Raw genomic sequence first — 17,183 nt, 5'->3', positions numbered from 1 at the left:
TAAGGATACATTTTCAGGTGTGATTCAGTCAAAGCAATCAAGGAAAATGTTTCCAGCTAGAAAGACAACAGCACTAACAACAGAAGGGATCTTCCAAAGATATATTAACTCCGAAAACTGTGAGCTGGGCTTTTCCTGTGGGAGGGAGGGGAGAGTGCTAAAAACTTAGATTTCACTGCCTGGATTTGGGGCTGCCTGGGGACTGCTTTGGTCCCAGGCATGTCTGAGAGCAGACAAAATGTATTGTCAACAATAAACTTCCTCAGTTTTCAGCCACTTCCCCTCACCCAGCCTTCAGAACACCAGGAAGCCAAAAGCAGAGGACACAAAGCTGAGATGAGGTTTGTAATTTGGCTCTGCTGCTCTGTAGGTGATTGTACCTGTGGCTGTTGCAGAGTTCACAGTTGAGACAGGTAATCTCAATGCAGGCTGGAATTTTCCATCCATATCAAAATCCTCAACTTCACTTTGGCTTAAGTTTACATACAGACCCATTTCTAAAACTGATAACAGGGCTTGTAAGGATTTAAGTAGAATTAGGAAGAGAGCTTTGTCTGCAAAAAACCCAAACCCCAAAAGCCCCACCAGAGTTAAGTGTTATTAGCAAGAGGTCACGATACAAAGGAGTGACTTTAAAACAGAGAATTTTGGTTTTCCTTTACCACAGCACCCTTAAACCAAAGCAGAGAGACAGGAAGGTTACCAACTCCCTTCTTTTAGCTGTGTATTAAGGAGCCTGAAGCTTGTGTTTTATCTTCCCACTATATTTTAGACCTTCTCTCCTACACTTCTATTATGCTAATTTCCCTTCACTGCCTGTCTCTTAAACTTGAAATGTTTTGAATCAGGTGTGCCTCGAGATAATTGTGTTATATTTCCACATGAAGCAAGGGAATTTGTATTTGAGGTGAAGCAATGTAAAGACCTGATTGCAGTAGAATTCAGTACTTCATTTTGTGGCTACTGGAAGAGGACATTGTAGAAGATAATTTTAAAGGGCATTGAAAGGGCATTTAAAGGGCAGCATTAAAAAAGCAAGCTTAGAGCACCAGCACCATGTGCCCTTGCAGGACACATCTGTGTCCACCCAAATCCCTTGAGAGGTGTTAATAACCGGCAGCATGACACTGGGATATCTGAGGCAGGTACTGGATTAGGGACATGAGTTATTAATTTATTTAGTTGCTCTGGGGAACTCTGTGTGAGCAGTTTTAAGGACTGACACGCAAAGAGAGTGTCAGAAACACGATTCATATGATGATAGTAGCAGGGTTTGTAAGACGCTGGGTGTTTCAGAGGGAGTGCATACACTGCTACAGGACAGACAGAAACGCTGCCTCTCATCCTCCCTGTGAGCACTGGTTTGTGATGCTGTTCAGCCTTTCCTCCTATCTTGGGCTACAGCAGAAAGACTTTGTTTGTTTGTTTAAATCTTTTCTTGGGTCTTTCCCAATTTTAGCCTGAACTCCAGATATTTGGCTCTTAAATTAATTCTCCAGGGTGCTTCTGACTAATGCCAGGGTGCTATTGTGGGGTTTTACAGGAACTCTTGGGAACAGTCTTGCAGCACAGAGTTGTGGACCAGCACTACCCAGGTTTATCTCTGTGATGAGTCTGTGCAATGCAGGGTTTCAGCACAGAAACACACGAGAACTGTTTCTGTTCAGATTGCACTGTGTGGTCTTGACTTCTCGACTTTACGGACCACCCTGACTGAGGGCAATGGAGATGAAAAGCATGTGCACTTCAGAACTGTTTTGCAGGAATTTCCCCTCGTTTTGAAGTGCTTTTGTTCCATAAAATACATATTTTCCTCTAAATCAGTTATTACAGTTTGGGTTCATACCAAAAGTTTCAGCTGTTTCCCAAAACCATTACTTGGTCCAGGTAATGCAGAACTGAGAAGTTTAAATACAGAGGTTTGAAGAAGTAGAATCAGGACTGGGATCTGGATTTGAGCATCCTACTTAACAGATAATTGCAATGACTGAGGTAGAACATTCAGACTTAAATCCAAGCCCTCTAATATGCTTTGTCTGGGATATGGAAGGCATCTTCCTTTATTAGGTTACTTTCCTGCTCAACATCAACATTTCGTGCTTTGAAGGTTTATTGTGTTGGCTGGAGTTATACCTTTATATACACACAGTCCCTATGGAATAGCCTGGTCTCCTTTCATCATTATTAGCAATTCTAGGCTTGTCATTTCCTATCCAAGCAGTCTGGACCTCACTGCGTTGTTGCAGGATGGTTGATACGGTGCACAGGAAATGTTCTGTTTTTTCAGGTCTCCACTGTTCCTAAGTATTCTTTTCAGGGGCTTCAGTTTTATTGCCATGAAGTCCATTTCCTACATGTAGTACAATTTACTAAATTACAAATAAACAAGGCACCAATAGAGAAGTCAGTGAAAGTTCACACTAAGAATAGAACTTGAAGAGAAAAGTTCAGTTATGTGACCTTCTTCAGGAGCTGGACACAAAATAGACCTGCTGTTTTTCCCTTTAATTTGCAGTCCAGGCAGAAAAGAACTTGAACAGTTCCCAGAGAAACCCAAGCCCTTCTGTTTGTTTCTATGAATCCTCCAGAAATGCTTTATCTGTTGACATCCTGGCTATGCTGATACGGAAATGAACTTACTTGGCCTCCTCATTTCCCCCTATATTGTCAGCTGACTTTTTCATTGATCTCCCTCCCTGCAATGTTTAAAGATTTGCCAGCCACGGACAGAACAAAATGTTACAGATAGGTACCTTTAAAATTGCCCATTAAAGAAAATTAGGATCATCAGATGAAAAATCTAATGTATGTATCAGTCACTGCTTATTATCACCCTTCAGAAACATGTTTGGGAAAGAAAAGTAATTTCACTGAAACTTTTTTGGTCAAAAAGGGTGATTAGAGAAAAAGAATTACATGTCTCCAAATGCCTTGATGAAACCAGACTACCCCTGGACACTTTCTGCTTAAAGTTAAATATTAGACACTCTCTCCCTGACATTCTTTTTTTTTATTTCGTCTAAAAGGCTTAATATTTAACTCAAAATACCTAACAACTGCAAATGCTAAGTGCTGAAAGTTGTTACATCCTCCAGCAGATACATAAAGCAGTGCTTAAACTCAGTGGGATATATTTAGAGAAGTGTGGCCATCCCTGGACTTCGTGTTCCACTCAGACCCGGTTGCTATGTTGTGAACTTCTGTGTGTTTTGAAGCAGAAGGCACGGCCAGTGGTTCAGTGGGAAAAACTGCTCTGAACAGGGTGTCTGCCTTGGACCTGCAGGAGGAAATGGCCTTTATTATTACTTTTATTTTGTCCCAGATCAAGGTCTTAATTGGTTCAATCCTTTATCTGACATTAAGTCTGGTTTGGGGATGGATTTCCAATTATAATGGGCCTCAAAATCCATGTTAAACTCAAAGTTAATTATTACTGGCTCCTGTTCAGAGTTTTACTGCAACTTCAACGGACACACACATATCCCTGAGAACCTCTGCCTTTTTATGACTTATTTCCAATCTTTTTGTTGGGCAGGTATCACTAGAAAAAGCTCCTAAAGATGTTCTGCTTTTAGATGAGCTATGTCTGAGTTGCTCCAGAAGTGACAAGCAGCCAGGAATGGCCCCATCCCCTCGACATCCCATTGGATGGAAGCAGGGCTGGTGATATTTTTCCTTTCCTCTCTTTACCTCTCCTTTCTTTCCTTCTTTATTTCCTCTTGTCCTTCTCACCTTCTCTCTTTTCCCCCCCTTTTTCTCTCTTTCTACTGTGTGTTCATAGAGCAGGTCAGGGACCAACACAACACATTCCCACACCAAGTGACTTTTTGTGGACTCTCCGGCTCTGTGGTTCTTTTCCACCACGAGCATTTACGAGTCCCGAGCGCTCCGTGCCCCTCTGTGGCCCGCTCCCGGAGCGGGGACAGCCCGGCCATGGCGCAGCCCCGTCCCTGAGGGCACCGCCGGCACCGTGCCGTGAGGGGAGCGGGGCGTGGCCGACGGGACCGCCCGGGGCAAGGTCCGGGGGCCGCCGGGCGCCTGAGGGGCCGCGCTCTGTCGCCCTCCGCTCTCTCGCCCTCCGCCATGGCCGGAGAGCTGGAGTCGCTGGAGTCGTGCCTGGAGCGGCACATCCCGCCCGGGGAGCTCGCCGAGGTCAAGCGGATCCTCTATGGGGGCGAGGCCAGGTGCGCCACCAGGACGGGCTGGCCCCCACCCCTGCGGGTTTCCGTCGCTCCTCTCGCCGGGCTCCGCGGGCATGCCCAGCCCGGGAGTGAGGGGAACGAGGCAGTGTGAGGGCGGGTGTGCAAGACAGGGCTGGGCTGAGGGGAAAGAGGAAAAGTAGGGCTTGTGGTGCTGCAGTGAGGTGAATGGGGTGTTTTGGAGGTGATCCAGGGCAGTGTGAGAAGATGAAGGGACAAGGATGGAAGGCGTGGCGGGAATAGTGATATCGGGGCGATGGAGCCTGAAAAGTAGGGATTAAACTTGAGGAAAAGACGTGGGAGGGGAAAGTGTTTGTAATCCAGGTATGGCAGGTGCAAGTTTGTGTGGATGTGCTCCTTGATTTCGGCAGCAAGGTGTTAGTGTCTGGGTGAGCGGTGTGATCAGCACGGGAGCTGGTCACGGCCTGTCCCTTGCCCGGTGGGTGACATGGGACATGGGGCATTGGGTGTCTCTGCAGGGTTAGGCAGAATTGTCATCCCCTCGGTCCATGGCATTCAGAGCAGAAAAAGGGAACATCTCATCTTGAAATGTCTTTGTTTCCTGTTCAATCCAGAAAACTTGATTTGCCAACAGCTGCACTGTCAGCAGCTCAGGAGAGAGATTTTGAACTGCAGGGCTATGGGTTTGAAGCTGCTCCGGAGCAATTGAGAAGGCCACGTATTGTTCGAGTGGGACTGATCCAGAATAAAATTCCTCTTCCCACAGACACAGCAGTGGCAGTCCAGGTACACAGACTGGGACTGGGGCTGTTTCTGTCTCCTCTTCTGCTGGATTGAGACATGACACAGTTCAGTTGTTGATTTTTGGAACTGTATCACAAAATGTGTAATGATTGTCTGGCAGTACAGGACCCATCACTACTGCAGTAGAGCATCCTGTAAGAAATTTGAGTGACACATTTAGATTCATTGTTTCTCAGAAACATCTCTTGTGTTTACCTATCATGCCCAACCTGCTCACAGTTTTTCCAAAGCTAAATATTTAGTAGCTCTTTTTATACATGAAAATCCTTTGCCTCTAAGATGAAACACAAAATCATTTACACAAAATCAAAAGGGATGGCAACCAGTGGAAACCACAGGTGCAGTTCTTGTTTTAATTGAGAAATGTTCCATTACAGGAAAATCCATTAGAGGAAACAGATTAATAAAGCCGTGTTCATTATTCTTTGTACAGCAGTGAGTGAAATCTTATTACAAGATAACATGGTTTAGTGGTGACTTGGCGGTGCTGGGTTAATGGCTGGACTTGGTTGATGATCTTATAGGTCTATTCCAACATTAATTATTCTGAAACCATCATCTCTGAACATCTTGGACACAGCAGCACTCAAGTGACAAATATGTATAGAAATAGTGTCCTGAGAGTAGCTTTAAAAAAGGGAAAGAAATACTGCATTTATAAAATCTCCTGGAGTAGTAGTTTTGTGCAGTAACAGGACAGAACATTTCTGAAGTAGTTTGTTTTGGAAAGATTAGCTATCACAGATGCAAGTCATTAATTCAAGTTTGTGGATTCTTTATAACAGCTGTTGAATAAAGTACCAGCTATATTAATGATTTTACTTCATGAATAACTAGTTAACTGCTTCTGTAAATCAATATACAATTTTTGATTTCATAGGTCACTGCAGTCTTGTCTTTACTCTTTTTTTTTTTTTTGAAACCTGAAAGTAGCAATGCAAAGTACTACACCTGTGCTTATCGTTAAGTAGAATACTCTAGAACTAATTAATAAATACTTTGATTTTTTTTTCTTGGTAATAATTACTTAGCTCTTAGGATAGAGGGCTTAACATCCTGTAGCTTGTTTACAATGTAGTTTTTGTTGATCCTGTTTAGATTTTCATCTTTTTGCAAGTCAGGCAGCAGTGAGTTTCCAGCTATATAAATGTTGCAACCATGGAATTAGAATCCCATTGGAATTCTTTCTGTATTTTCAGCATCTAAATGCTTTTAAAAATCTATATCTGGCTCTATTATCAGTGTTCAGGAATGATACCTCGAGTTACTCCCCCTGAAGGCAACGGCACTAAGTGCAGACCCAGATAAAGTCAGTGTGAGCAAAGGGTGTAAGACCAGGCAGCTGACACAGAGGTGAGCTCGACCGTGTGGCGTTTTAACCGTGTGGCATTTGTCACCATCAGGTGGCTGCCCTGCACAGACGCATCGAGGAGATGGTGGGAGTGGCTGCGATGTGTGGGGTCAACATCGTGTGTTTCCAGGAGGCTTGGAGTGAGTATCTGCTGTGCTTCCCTCTGGGCTGTCAGATGTCCAGTGCCCTCTGTTTTAACAGGTGTCCTGGAAGAGAACAGTAGAAATCTTCCAAGATACAACAATTGACTTCAGTGATTTGCTTCCTAAAGGAAAAACCAGAGTCTGAGGTAGCAGAACTGTATGGAAGAGATGTGAGGGGTCTGTTGTATTGGAGACTGCCATATGATATTTGGAGCTCCTTCATGGCATTCTTTATGATCTTTCCCTCATTTTTTCCCCTAAAACTTTGGGGTTTTTTCCTAGACAGGTATTAAAATTTTTAATTAACATGGGATGTTTGAGGCTTAATTGAAACAAAACCCTTGACTTTCATGGGCAAGTGAAGGCCCATGCAATGTTTGTGAAAACAGGTTGTTCACAGTGTACACCAGTGACTGGGGTATATTGTCTTTTTATCCCTGCTGAGACTTCACTACATGCATCCATTCTCTTCTGGTTTGGCCTGTGTGAGTTCAAATCTCCTTGCCCTGGCTAAAAATATTTTTAAATAGCTTTTGCCTTTAAACAAGGAAAACAGTTCAATCATTCTTCACAGTTTTATTTTTTTATCTGTATTGATGCAAATATGTATTTTTTGAGTGACATGAACATTTTTTGTACATTTTGCCTTGGTTTGGTGTTTTCCAGCCATGCCCTTTGCGTTTTGTACAAGAGAGAAACTTCCTTGGACTGAATTTGCTGAGTCAGCAGAGGATGGGCCAACAACAAAATTCTGTCAAGAGGTAAATAACCAAGCAAGCAAGCAAAAAAAAAAAAAACCAAACCAACTGACATCATTTGAAGGAAAAGACAATATGCCAGTGAACTGGCAGGCAGAATTTGCTGTATTTCTGACTCGTACCTGTGTTATTTAACATTTCTAGTTAACATGTAATGCTGTTTTACCTTTTTTTTTTAAATTAACTGTTTTCAGCTGGCTGTGGTGTCTGTCATTCTGGGGTACTGCAGGCTGGTGTCTCATAGAGGAATTGTGTTCATTTGTGCAGCTTGCAAAGAAGTACAATATGGTGGTGGTGTCTCCAATCCTGGAGCGGGATGAGCTGCATGGTGGAGTTCTGTGGAATACTGCAGTGGTCATTTCTAATTCTGGAGCACTCCTTGGCAAAAGTAGGAAAAATCACATTCCAAGGGTTGGAGATTTCAATGAGGTAAGGTGCAGTATTGTGACAATCAAGTTAGTCTTACCTTGCAGCTCTTGTTTGTGCCAGCATGTGCTGTGTCAGAGTCACAGTGGCAGGAAATGCAATGTGTTTCTAGAAAATGTGGTTCACTTACTGTTGAATCAGTTTTACTGTGATGAAGTGATAGTTAATTTATCAAGAAGAAATAATTTTTATGAGAGTGATGAGTCTTAAAGGAAGAATAACATTGAATCCTGTTAGGTGCTCTTCCTTGGCCCAGTGAAACTTCAAAAGTATCAAGTATCCTTTAAAAGAATTGTTTAAGTTACAGCTGTGTTATGTTTGTTGTGCATGATTGGCTTGGGTAGTTTTGTCATGTGTGCATGTTGAACTTACTTTAATTTGCAGGGCAATTGTTTCATGGTTTGAGCATGAACATTACTTACAGCCTTTCTCTGTTTCTCTGTGAGGTTGTCTTGGAAATGACAGTTCTTTTGCTTGTGCTTATTCGAGCAGAATCCCTTAATTCATTGTGCCTCTGACTGAATAGCTGCTTTATGGCATCTTCTGTTTACTAATGGCATTATTGCAGCTGAAGCCCCCAGCAGGTTTTGGGCCATCCTCCAGAATCAGAAACTGAACTGGCAGTAAAGGCAATGACTGGTAGATCTGAAACGTGTTTATCCATCCAAACAATTATCACAAGCAGAAAGATCAGGATTAAAAATTAACTGAGGTCTAAAAATACATTGTCTTACCTAACTAAATCTCTCCTTGTCAGCTAAAGAGAGTAATTAACAGAGGCACTTCTGCTAAGCACTGGAGGCTGCTGTATACCTGCAGTTGCTTTTGTTCCCTTTTGCTCCAGTCACCAAACTCAGGCTTCAGATCCTAAAGTGCCTTTTTATTAATGCAAAAAGTTCTTTTGGGTCTCAAAACTTTGTGTTCAAAGAGCTCTGGAAGTTTTGACCTTGCTCCCAGTCCTGATCAGGCTGGTTTGAGTTTCTCCAGAGGAGGCTGTTAATAGAGTTCTACTCAATGAATTTCTGGCACAGTCTGTCAGTCACCAGTCTTACCTTTTATTTTTAACACTTATTCTGATATTTAATATTATTTTATCCGGTCTGTCCTTTAGCTAGCAAAAGTAGTAACTAATAAATTGGTTAATTTCCATATTTTTATTTGTTCTTTATGTAATCCAACAAAAAATAAATTCCTGTTGCTTGTGCTAAAATATGATGTCTTTCAGTTTTCCTTACAGTGTTTAGTGGAGAATCAACAGATTCCAAAAAACTCATTGTTTCCAGCTATGAAACTGTAATGAGAGACACCTAAAAAAAGAATTTTTACTTTCTCATGTGAAGTATAAATAGAGTTTCACTAAGAGTTTTGCATAGTTGCTAAAAGAAATTAGTTCTTAGAATCCTATATGCCAGAATTACTACAAAAATACCTGTTTATAGCTTCCAGATATACTATAATGATCTGGCACTTCTTCTTATATCTGCTTGTTACAGAATAATGTGGTGCTTACCCAAGACAGCACTGTCTTCAGCTGGCTTTGTTAGCAAAGCATTGAGTCCCCTCTTGTGAGCTGAGCAATTCTGATAAAGCAACTTCAGAAACCACCCAGGCTACAGGAAAGGATTATATTCATCTGTGTTACTTTAATGTTGTTTTCTTTATCAACAAAGTTAAACCTCAAGGAAATATCGAATTTGAAATTATTTCTTGTGGGTTGTCTCCGTAGGGCAGATGGGAAAGGAGCCTTGTTAAAATTGTGCCCATTGAATCAGTAAGAACTAAATGGAAAGGGCAGAGAGGTTGGTCTGTGGCCTCCTCAGCCAAGTGTGGGAGGCCTTATAAACAAAAATCAATCCTTCTTGAGACATCACAGTTTATTGCTGTGGAGAGGATTGTGACCTCTGGTGTGAAATAAAGAAATAGGAACTGATGAATTCCCTGAAGCAACAGCATTCTTGTTTTTCTTCTGCTGTTGTAAGAAGAGAAACTGAGAATGGGAGAAAAAAATGGAAATATATTCATTCAGCAGAATTGTTTTGAAAAAGACTTGTGTGAGCACCCACCATGTGGTCTGCTGTCTACAGACATGAAAGGAGATCAAATCACTGCCCAAGGGACTGTGCAATTTCATGAGAACTGATAATAAATAAGAAACATGAGATGATTATTTTACTGGACATACTGAGCCTGTAGCCCTTGGTTTCAGAAGGTGATCTCCTGTATCTGTCATTGGCCCACACTTACAGGAGGCCCAGGTTTGTTCCCCAGCTGTTCCTGCTTGCTTTAGCACCAATGGCAGTGGTGGTTACAAAGAACAGATAATTTCAGCAAAGGGGAGCCTGCTTTACAGCACACCTTCCTTCTGTGATGAGAGACATGTCCTGTTGGGTCAGGGTGGTGGATTGTGTCCCTTGTTCTTCTGTCTCAGATCAGCACCAAACAATGCTGTCAGGAATCAGCCTGACCACTGCAACTTCTGTGCTGCCTTGGGATCCTCAGTATTGTGTAAGGAATGCTGGGTGGCATGTCTTGTCTCTTATCTGTGGGCCTTTATCACTGTCTTTGTCCCTGTGTGAACCTGGGGATGGTACTTTCAGACAGCAGCACATTTTGGAAGTGCACTGCCTGCTGCATAAAAAAAGTTTCTTTGCTTGAAAGCAAGGAAAGATATAAGTGTAATTTCAGTGAATACACACTCCTGCTGCTGCCTTGGCATTTCTGTATTCATCTTTTCTACTGCCTAAGTGATTTTGTAAATCTCATCATATTATCCTCAGCCTTCCATCTACAGATTAAAAAGCTTTTTTACTTGGAGGTAATTCTTTGCACTTCTTTAAGAAGTCTACCTTTGTGGGTTTTGTTTGTTGGTTGGACTTTTTCCTTTGTTTTTTTCTTTTGTTTGTTTGTAGTCTACTTACTATATGGAAGGAAATACAGGACACGCAGTGTTTCAGACACAGTTTGGGACAATTGCTGTGAACATCTGCTACGGGCGCCACCACCCTCTGAACTGGCTGATGTATAGCATGAATGGAGCAGAGATCATCTTCAACCCTTCAGCCACTATAGGGGCACTCAGGTAAAATACAAACTGATCTGTGCCATTGCTCCCTTTCTGGGTTAACTGAACCTCTGAGCCCCTCACTGGGGCCTTAAAGGCGCCTTGCTGAGGTCTTGTAGTCTCATTGTTTTGTCTTCAAAAAGGAGCCTGCATTCTCATCCACCAGGAATTTTGGGCTCAGTCTCCTCCCAGTAACTGATTCTCTTTGAGAACTTTACTGTACATCAGCAGGTCTCCTGTCTTTGAGACAGCATTCACCAGCATCTGGCTGGTGCTCTGAAAACTGAGAGTTTAGATTTTTTATGTCATATTTTTGCTATGCAATTGGTAGTGGTCATATTCAGGCTTATTTTACCAGCTTCCATTGTCCACCTAAGGAGTGTGGTATGAAATTGCAGTTTTCAGATCCAAGCTAATTTTCAGCTTTTCTTGGAATTTCTTTTAAACTGTTGGCAATTTTATGATTATCAGGCCTCTCGAACCAGACTGGACCAGTGTGAACTGTCCCTTGAGATTAATCTTCTGCACATTAACATTAATTGCACCCGACTGACTTGATTTCTTAAAAGCTAACTGTGGCTTCTTGGACAGAAGACGTGCAGTGTGAGCCAGTGAGAGTCCAGATTTATCTGTGAAGTGTGCAGTTAATGAGCAGCTGCTCCTCTGTGTTGCAGCGAGGCGCTGTGGCCGATCGAAGCCAGAAACGCTGCCATAGCCAATCACTGCTTCACGTGTCCCATCAACAGAGTCGGAACGGTTCGTATCCTCCTGGCTTCACTCCTCCCTTCATTCAGGCTGGGAGCACGGGTGTGCTCCAGGCAGCAGGGCTTCCCCTGCTGGGTAACCACTGTACTGGGCTTTATGATGTGATTTGAAGATGGACAGTGATGAAGAGATTGAGAGCTGCCTCTGTTGCTGGCAGCCTGCTTTTTGGTTGCAGCTGTTTCCTGTTCTTGAATTGAATCTTTGTAATAGGCACCCGCCCTTTTGGTAACTCTCCCAATTTCTCTGGTGAAATCAGTATTCTTTTAGCCAAAATGATTGAAAAATTAATATATCCTTAAGTCAATGGTACACAACTTGTGGCTGTTGTAGAGATACTATCTCTTTCTGGCCTGTAAAATTCTATAATGAAATTTAATAATGCATGAAATAAGTCATTCTTACCTTTAGACTAGTTCAATTACACTATGTGTATATTTTTAAAATTAGATTCCCTGCAAAAATCCAGAATTTTCCTTTTTGCTATGTGAATATGTTTGCCTTTTTTTGTGATCTGAAAAGATATGTTTGGTTAAATATCTCCTCTTTTGCCTCTTTAAACTTGTGAAATGGATACAAGGCATGTTCCCTAAAGTGTATGAACAACAGGCAGTGATACAAAAAGACCTTGTGTTCTATGCTATCCATCACAGAAACTAGGCCTCTCTGATGACTCCCTTTAGACAGTGCTGATCGTGTGCCAGAAAAAAATATTTGTAGATTTATATAAACTCCCAAAACATGATAGACTAGCAAGGATTTCTTGAATGAAACAGAATTATACTGCCACCTATGGATTCCTCTTGTTTCACAGGAATACTACAAGAACGCCTTTACTTCTGGAGATGGTGGAAAAGGTAAGTTCAGAAATCACATTCAGTACCAGTTCCCAGATTGGCTGGAAGTTAAAGAGGATTATCAATGAGGAGTATGAGATTTTCTTGTATGTACTTATGTGTTGAAACACAGTAATTCGTGCTGTAAAAACTGTGTCTGCTTGTGGCTCCATCCAGAGTGTGCTGAGCCTTTTTTAGGCAGTTTTGGAGCTAAGTGTTTTTAGCAGCTGCATGAGAAAGGTCAGTGGGATCCATGGCTTAGTAGTACAACAAATGTGATTGATTTTTGGCACAACTCAAGAGTTGTTGCAATATGAAATAACATCTTTTCTGTGCCTCAAATCCCAGTGTTTTCACCTTTGACTTTTTATTGAAAATAGAATGGGTGTATCTCTGTCAGCTGTTTTGAAAATGTATGATTTGACAATTAGAATTAATTTAAATGCAAAGTAAAAAGCAATGAAAGCAAAGCCTTTAGCCCAGAGACTTAATAATGGGAAAGCATAATGGTACATTATTTGAAAGGCAATGCAGGGAGATTTTCCTGATAATTTGATGGTGTACTCTGCATGAAAATTATAACTGCCCAAAACTGCAAAGTTATTTTAGGATCACGCTGTGACTCCTCAAGATTATTATCTTGCCTAAAGCACAGTGAGTCCCCAAGAAATGGAGTCAGGTTTTGTGGGACACTGCATGTTAAGTTACAAACCTATTTGCAGCTGATTTGCAAATAGATTTTTAAAATCTCTCCAAGCACACCACGAGCTGGGCCATTTCTACGGCTCGAGTTACGTGGCCGCGCCGGACGGCAGCAGGACCCCGGGGCTGTCTCGCACTCAGGACGGGCTGCTGGTGGCAGAGATGGACCTGAACCTCTGCAGGCAAGTCAGTGACAAGTGGAATTTTAAGGTAAGGAATGGTAGGACTGCAGTCTTTATAGGACTATAGTCTTTATAGGACTATAAAGGAAATACAGTGTTAGAACAAACAAGCTTTGATAATGATTCTATGATGTTACAATAGTTAAAAGGCAGCCTTTTTTTTGTTTGTTTTTTAGCAGTTCAGATCTTAAATTGTTGAAGAAATTTAACAGGATTATGGAGGCCAAAAGCTTAAATAGATTTGGAAAAGGAATAGAATTCAGGGAAACTAGGCCAGTAGCTTTCAGATGAAAACCCTAGCCTCAGGACCTTAATGTGGATTGCCAGCAGCTCTGAGGATGATTGCTGGGGAAGAGTTTTGCTTTCCTTGTGCAGTGAATGTAGCCATTTATTGCTGAGCTGAGCCAGACTCATTGGATCTAACATGGTATTATTGCATATTCTTAAAGGCCTTAATTGTCAGGATTGGTGAAATTTAGTGAAAACCCAAACCCACAAACTTAAGGACTTTCTGAAGGCAAAATTCTTGCAACATTAACTTTCTGAATTTGTGGATATGTTGAAACTACAGAGAAAGAACTATGTACTGTATATATTCATCTCTAAAGCATCTTAACACACTTTTGAATTTATCTAAATCAGATCAAGATAGCTGCAAGCCACTCCATATGGCTTTAACAAACCTTATTTATTACTATTTTTTTGTTGTATTCTGAGGTAAAGCTAATTTGGTTCATCTTTCCAGAGGGCACAATTGGATTTAATTTGTCCAGCAGCAGTGCTGGTTGAAGAAATGGCTGCTTCAGCCCAGCAGCTTGCTAACCCTTCAGTTGTGCCAGTACAAGCTGTGTGGGGTGCTATGTTATGTACTGATTCAGTGGAGTAACCAGATTTTTTTTTTAAACAAACGACTCTCCTTTTTTATTCTGACCAAGTTTACAACAGACCACACAAAGATCCTGTTGGAACAAAAAAACAAAAAAAGTGGCAACTCTGGGAATAGGCTTTGTTGATGAAGAAAACATCTTTTTTGCTTCTGTGGAGACAGATCTTTTGTTCCAGTTCTCAGTACTGCTAAAGACTAGAAGTTTTTCCTAGTCACTCTTAAGATCAGCATGATTTGAATCCTAACAAAATAGACCAGAACTCCTGGCTAGCAGCTGTACAATATATGTAGGTTCTTCAGTGATCACCTAGTCTTTAAAATAAGTAATCATTTGCAAGGAGTGTCAGTTTTTGAACATCATGCAAGCAGTCATTTATTTTATAGAGCTGCTTTGTTTGCCTGTTGTGCATTACAGTATGATGCAATATCTAATGTATTTTGATGTCAGTTTGACATAAAAATGAAAAGTCTCTGTGATTTGAAATGCTGAATAAGCTTTCTAATTTAAAAAATAGTAATTTCTTATCTACAGCTCAATTTCTTTGCTAATATTGCTAATCCATACATAGGGACTAAAACCAAGAAGTAATTTCAGGTCATCTTCTGGAACAGAATTGCATTTGTTATTTTGCAGATGCCTGTGGTAGGCATGTGGTTGTTGCCATAATAGAATTAAGTTGTGCTGAAAGATTCTTAGCTTTTTAAGCCAGGCATGCATTTAGTTTTGCTTTGCCACGAGAGTCTGAGGCCCTTACTGCAGAGTAGAGGCTTGGTGTGTCAGGAAGCACAGGGAGCATTGCTTCTACCAGCCTAGCAGGGGTATCTGAACAAAGCAATTGTATTGATTAGGAAAAACAAACAGTAAAAGCAAAACACTGCCCTTCAGCTGATTTGTGTAGAATTGTGTATATTTTGTTGTCTTCAACTCCTGTGCTTTCAGCACCTTTATTTCATGTTCATGTGGAGTGCTGTTGTTGGGTTTTGGCACTTAAGGCACAGCTGTGGTTTTGTTTATGTGACAGGGGAGAGCTGTTTCCTTTTCCTCTCAGCTGTGGCCAAGACAGAGGTAGTTCTTGCTGAGGGGAATGAGGAAGAGTGGTCACAGGTTTTCTCACCCACTGCAGAAAACCTTTAACAGCAAGCAGGGACCTATTTAACCTGCTCTGGTATCTGCAGTTTGCACCCTGTGATGCCTGAAAGGGACATTCACTGGAATGTCTTTGCTAAACTTAGAGTAGCAAAGGAGTTAAACAAATTAAATTTTAAACAAATAAAAAAAAAAAAGTAGTTTTCCCCTCCCAGAGCCAATGCTGTGGATTGTGCACTCAGAAGAGGATGATTGCACTACATCAGGTGCTGTATTGCAGCACTTCCAGCACTTGCTCTGTTGCCCAAACCACTGATATTTTGTATTAGTAATGGGTGAAGTAAGAGTAACCCCACACTGTCAGTGTTATGTGCAAACTTACTGCTGGCAGCAGGGTTCTCTGGTTGTCAGGGACATGACATGAAGGACATGACTCATTACAGAGACACTGCTCTGTCTTCATTGACATAACTTAAAAATGGCTGATGCATAAGAAAGGAAGTCCCCCTTTCACATTCAACTTCCAGCCATCCAGAATAGCTATAATAAATAGTAAGTCAGTGGACATGACTGTCACTGAAGGAGAGCTCTGAAACAGGAAGGTGTGCATTTAAAAGATGGACTTTTCAGGGTGGAACTATGTTTCTTCTTTGGATAGAAATGCAGTCCTAGGCAACATAATACGAGTTCTTTCATAAAAAAAAAAGTTTTTATAAAAAAAAGTTGTGCTAAGGCACTGAAGATCTTGAGGGCATTATGGTTTTGATGTTTGGGACAATTAAATCATATATTGTCATAGAAAAAAGCAACCAGTGGGTATAAATATTTTCTACTGAAGTACTTTTGTAGCTTACTTGAAAGAACTGAAGCTTTGATTTTTCTTTTCCAGATGACTGGTAGATATGAAATGTATGCAGAAAAGCTTGCTGAAGCAATCCAGCCTTTCTTTATACCCAATATCATCAAAGAGTAAGAGAGAGCATCTCATTACGCTGAAATGTTGCAAGACAAATTCAAAGTTACTGTTGGGTTATAGCTTTAATGTGAATCACAAGTTGCTGTTTTAATGTTGTCAGTGTAATTTCAGTTTTAAATAATAGGAGTCAGAACTGTGTTACATATAATAATTGAAAATGGCTTCTTAAGTGTTTGTCATTTACACTAATGAGTCTAAAGTTGTTCCTTGCTAGAAATACATCCAGTGTTTTTCTAGAGTAGATATACATGTGTACTGTGATAGAGTTGATGGGATGAGTTTAGAGGACATGAAAATTTTTATGTAACCTTTGCATTGTACATCTGTTTCTGCTTTCTGGTTTTTACCCTCTGCCCAAATAATTTAGGGAGAGATGAGGCAGAAATTGTTTTCATCTGGGTTTGGTTGGCTTTTTCTGCTTACAGACTACTTGATGCAGTTCAGTTATGGCTGAGTAATGTACCAGACACCCCAGCAGTGTGAAGATCTGTGGGTGCTGTAAAGCAGGACTGCTTTAGTTCTGTTGCCTTTCACACAGCCACAGCTGGAGCAGTGTCTTTGCTAGGCCCCTTCAAGGTGCAGAAGTTGTGCTCAGAGAGATGCTTTGGTGTCTTCTGAAGCTCAGTGTCCTGAAGGGAAGCAGAAATAGACCCTGGCCAATGCACAGGCAAGGCTGGGGCAGCTGCATGCTTTTCACTGTGAGCAGGAAGCTCAGGATGGGTAAGGAAGGTTCCTTCCTTGGGGCTGCACTCCAGTAGGATGTGTGGTGGCTGCAGAGTTCACAAACCAGCTGTGGGATAAAGGTAGTAATGATACATTTGCTGTTCTTAGGTAATACTGTGTTCTGAAATTTTACTTCATGTGATTTGGGTGATGGCAATGGGTGTTCAGGCAATGCACACTGAATACATTTTACAGCCCAGCAACTATGAATTTATAGCTAATGATAGTAATAAATGTTTGAACTCTTGTTTTTTGTTTTTCCAAATTACTATATCAGATTTTCAAAAACATTTTTTCTAATAAAATGTTAATAAATGCACTTACTA

The 17,183-nt window shown here is 41.3% G+C and overlaps 1 protein-coding gene across 1 annotated transcript; it reads left to right on the top strand.

Annotated features, from left to right (window-relative positions):
• The first annotated feature begins 4,029 nt into the window (after positions 1-4,029).
• On the top strand, positions 4,030-17,176 carry UPB1 (beta-ureidopropionase 1). Its single transcript, XM_064392643.1, has 10 exons — positions 4,030-4,184; positions 4,775-4,946; positions 6,368-6,455; positions 7,125-7,219; positions 7,484-7,645; positions 10,552-10,721; positions 11,378-11,459; positions 12,280-12,322; positions 13,059-13,213; positions 16,048-17,176. Exons 1-10 carry the CDS (start codon positions 4,084-4,086, stop codon positions 16,129-16,131), a joined length of 1,152 nt encoding a protein of 383 aa, XP_064248713.1. The 5' UTR covers positions 4,030-4,083; the 3' UTR covers positions 16,132-17,176.
• The last annotated feature ends 7 nt before the right edge of the window (positions 17,177-17,183 follow it).

Source organism: Passer domesticus, chromosome 17, assembly GCF_036417665.1.
Source record: "Passer domesticus isolate bPasDom1 chromosome 17, bPasDom1.hap1, whole genome shotgun sequence".
NCBI classification, from domain to species: Eukaryota; Metazoa; Chordata; class Aves; order Passeriformes; family Passeridae; genus Passer; species Passer domesticus.
Note: the sequence above shows the minus strand (reverse complement) of the source record. Positions and strands in the feature narration are given on the sequence as shown.